Source organism: Echinops telfairi, unplaced genomic scaffold (genome assembly GCF_000313985.2).
Source record: "Echinops telfairi isolate 266 unplaced genomic scaffold, ASM31398v2 ScPeMD7_7467;HRSCAF=8505_1, whole genome shotgun sequence".
Lineage (NCBI taxonomy): Eukaryota > Metazoa > Chordata > Mammalia > Afrosoricida > Tenrecidae > Echinops > Echinops telfairi.
This window is the reverse complement of record NW_022111368.1, coordinates 28,458,500-28,462,598: the sequence shown is the minus strand read 5'-3', so window position 1 is coordinate 28,462,598 and position 4,099 is coordinate 28,458,500. Positions and strand designations below refer to the sequence as shown.

The 4,099-nt window shown below is 62.4% G+C and overlaps 1 protein-coding gene across 1 annotated transcript; it reads right to left on the bottom strand.

The window, feature by feature from the left end:
- Positions 1 to 409: 409 nt before the first annotated feature.
- ADRA2B (adrenoceptor alpha 2B) lies at positions 410 to 3,942 on the bottom strand. The gene has a single exon (XM_004704472.2). It carries the CDS (start codon positions 3,671 to 3,673, stop codon positions 2,327 to 2,329), a length of 1,347 nt encoding a protein of 448 aa, XP_004704529.1. The 5' UTR covers positions 3,674 to 3,942; the 3' UTR covers positions 410 to 2,326.
- Positions 3,943 to 4,099: the final 157 nt, after the last annotated feature.

Sequence of the window (4,099 nt, the reverse complement as noted above, 5' to 3'; positions counted from 1 at the left end):
CATGCCTGTATATGTGCCTCCTACTCCCATAAAGAGTTACAGTGGCAGAAACCCACAGGGGCAGTTCTACCCTGTCTTATCAGGTGGCACCAACTCCATGCCAGCGAGTTTGGCTGTGGCTTCACACATGCTGCATCCCTGTTCCAAACCGTCCTGGTCGTCCCTCCCGTTCTACTCCTGCTGGTCCTTCTGGCCACCCTCCCCCTCCCGGGCTTCTCGTGAAATGCAAGGGAGACTGGGGTAGATGGAAGGGCCCCAGCCAGCCAGACCCCGATGAGGGGACAGCAAGTGGCCCTGGGAAGGGGGAGCCCCAGTTCACGGGGTCCACATCCAGAGTCGGATGTCCCAGTCGCCAAGAAATAACTCTCTCGGAAGCCATGAGCAACAAGGAAGGACGCAGCTTTTTTTTTTATTACAAAATATCTTTTATTGATAAAATAGCTCAGACTTTAAAAAACACACACACACCTGCGTGTCACAACAAGGAGGCCACAGGCTGCAGTCCCAGGGGGCACACGTATAGAGTGAGGTGGGGCTGATGTCACCAGTTAGCGCCCCCCGGGGACCCAACCAACACCGCCAGCCTCCCCGCGGAGCAATGGCCAGACCTCTGTGCTGCCACCAAGGAATGAGCTAGGTACCCTTGGCCCCAGGAGGGATTCCCCTGGGTCCCTCCATCAGGTTCACCCCACAAGGCTCCCTCAGCCCTGCTCCAAATCTGGGCAGGCCCATCCGAATCCCATGGGTGCCTGTGGCCAAATGTACTGAGTCCAGAAGCCAGTACCCCCCTGCGGCAAAGGCCAAGCAGGCTTCACACACTCTCCGAGCTTCCAGATGCTGCGTCCTGGGCTGGGGGAGAGGACCTGGGGGGAGAGGGCTCTGCAGGCCCAGCCATGGGTGGAGCTCCGGAGCAGAGTGAGGCCCACTTCCCAGAGGGCCACTTGGGGCTTGGAGAGCAACAGAGGCGCTCTGGCAAAGTCTTCCAGGCCTTTGCTCACCCGCCCCGCTCCCAGCCCTGCCCCTGCCTGGGGCGCTCTGTCCCCTCACCACAGGGGCTCATCTCAGATTGTCCCCAATGGTGTGGGTACTTTTAGCTCCCTTGGGGAAACAGCTGGCCTGCCTGGTGACACGAAAAACATTCTCCACGGAGGGGGCAGAGCGCCATTGAACACGCCCGCTCGGCCCTGCTCGGGACTGCAGTGAAAGGCGGAGGAGCAGTCACACAGCCTAAAGACGCAAGCCTTTGCAGGCACACGAACACCTTCTCCAAGAAAGCCTTGACCGGGCAGAGGGGTCCTGACTGCCACTCCCCGCTTCCAGTTCGGGGCAGAATGCGCACACCCTAGGCCCAGAAAAAAAGTCTACAGGAAGACGGGTGGTGGTAACAGAGAGAAAAGGGGTTTTTCATCCCGCCGGGTCAATCGCATTGGCTGGTTCACTGGTTAGTCCCCCCCTCGGAGCTCAAAGCTTGCTGGCAAGCCTTTCATCTCCCTGTGGCAAGTAGGCGGCAAGCTATTGTTGCCCTGTTTTTTTTTCAGGGGGTGAATGCCAGGGATCAGGGATCTCCCGTGGAGGCAGAGGCCAGGTCTCCAGGCTGCCCCACTGAGGCATCCAGGCACTGGCCGGCCTTCCAGAGGGGCGGTGGGAGGTGAGCACCCCAGTGCCTGGCTCTATCCTTTAAATGAGCCACAGATTCAAAAGCAGGCAGCAGGGGGAACAAGGGCCCAGAGACATTGCCAGCCCACAGAGCTCCAGCTTAGCCCCCTGATGGTGACTACAGGTGCCCAGCATGGGTGGGGTGAGCATCTTCATTGCTGCCTCCTCTTCCTCCTCCTCCACTTCCTCCTCGGCAGCAGGCCTCCCTGGGAAGAGTGGAAATCGGGCTTCCTGCTCTTTGCGGGGAAGATGAGGGAACAAAACAAAAAACACCACAAGCAAGTGGCCTGCCAGGGAACACAGAGAAAAGAAGCCCATCCATTGGCTTGTAGGGGCCTGGGGTTCAGGAGGGAGAGACTATTCTAGCCTGTCCTGGGCCACACACAAGAAGATCCAAGCCTCACCCTGCTGCAGGAGCTCAGGCAGGGCGTGGAGAAGAGGTCTCTCCAAGCCAAGGCAGCAGAAGGGAAGCTTCCAATGGACCCCATGGGAGCAGCACTTCCACCCTGGTCCCTGTCAGGAGGCTGTCAAGATGGGGCTGCAGGACCCGGGCAGAGACCAGAGGCCCTGGAAAGGTGGCCGCACAAAGCAGGGTGAGAAGTAGAATGGCCCTGGTGCCACCTGGTACCCACCCCACACAGCCAGCAGGCAGGCAGGCAGGCAGGCGGGCTCACCAGGCTGTCCGGGTCCACTGGCGGCAAAGGATCCTCCGGAAGGCACGGCGGAAGTCCTGGTTGAAGATGGTGTAGATGACAGGGTTAAGCGAGCTGTTGCAGTAGCCGATCCAGAAGAAGAACTGGAAGAGGCCGTGGGGCACCGTGCAGTGTTGGGGGCAGATGGCACCCAGGCTGTAGCTAAAGAAGAAGGGGAACCAGCAGAGGACGAAGACGCCAATGACCACGGCCAGCACAAAGGTGAACCGCTTCTCCCGGGTCAACTGGGTCCTGCGACGCCACCATTGGCCGCTTGCAGCACCCAGACCCCTGCTCAGGACCACCTGGCCACGTAAGGTAACCAGTACCCGAGTGCCCTGGGGCTGCTGCAGCTGGGGGCTGCCGGCGGAGGCAGGGGAGGCTGGCAGTGCCTCAGGCCCACCCTCTTCCTCCTCTTCGGCGTCCTCCTCTGGAGATATCCCACAGACACCCTCCTTCTGGCCCTGGCCTGAGTTGGGAAGGGCAGGCCAGTTGGGTGGCAATGTCACCACCCCAAGATCTTCTGGGGTCTTGCCCTCCTGCCCGGTGGGCTTAGAGTGTCCATTGACCTCTCCAGCAACAGCCAGGGAAGAGGTCAGGGTTGGCGGCTTGGTTGAAGCCCCTCCAGCAAGGGGATGGGGCTGCTTGGAAGCCCCACCCTTGGAGGCGCCCTGGGCCCTGGGCCCCCGCCGGTTGCTGCGCTTGGCGATCAGGTAGATGCGCAGGTAGACGAGGATCATGATGAGACAGGGTGCGAAGAAGGAGCCAATGCTAGAGGAGAGGATGTACCAGGCTTCCTGGTTGAGCCGGCACTGGGGGCGCCCGTGGGGCTGGGGGCCCTGGTCGCCCTTGTAAATGAGGGGCGGCAGCGAGATGGCTGCGGCGATGAGCCACACGGTGAGGATGATACCCTTGATGCGCCGCGGCGTGCGCTTGGAGTTGTACTCCAGCGCGCGGCTCACGGCCCAGTAGCGGTCCAGGCTGATGGCGCACAGGTGCACGATGGACGAGGTACAGAAAAGCACGTCCAGCGCCAGGTACACCTCGCACCACGTGTGCCAGAAGTACCAGTAGCCCAGCAGCTCGTTGGCCAGCGAGAAAGGGATGATGAGCGTGGCCACCAGGATGTCCGCGGCGGCCAACGATACCAGGAACAAGTTCTGCGGGGCCCGCAGCGAGCGGCTAGTCAGCACCGCCAAGATGACCAGGGCATTGCCGAAGACGGTGAAGAGGATGAGGAAGGTGGTGACCGCCGCGATGGCCGCTGTGGCCTGCACAGAGTAGGGCTCTTGGCGGGGCTCCTGGTGGGGTTCCTGGTGGTCCATGGCGGATCGGGGTGCTGTTGCAGGGGCGCTCTAGCCTGGGGGCCGGGGTGAGGCGCGCGCGCGTACTGCCCGCCCCAGCACAGCTGGGTTCGCTCAGACGGCCAAGGGGGCCCTCGGGAGCCCATGGAAGTGCTGCAGCTTCATGGCCCGGGCGAGTGGCACCTCGGAGGACGGGGGTCGTCCAGGTCCAGCTCTTCTACATCCTCTCCCCGGCGCCCGGAGTCCTGCGTCCTGGTCGCCCGCCCCGAGAAGTTTTCCAAGTTGTCTTGCTGCGGTCCCTGCTGCACCCGGGCGCGCGGTCCCACCACGAGGCTGCGGGGCGCACCCCGGGGCGCGGGGCCCGGCTGTGCTCGGAGGAGGCGCGGAGGCCGTGGCGTCCTCTCTGCTCTCCGTTCCCTCGCGTCTGGAGCCGCGTCTGCAGGCAGC

Bases quoted from the DNA above. Each gene is read 5' to 3' on its own strand.
- ADRA2B (XM_004704472.2), bottom strand. From the start codon at position 3,673: ATGGACCACCAGGAACCCCACCAGGAGCCCCGCCAAGAGCCCTACTCT.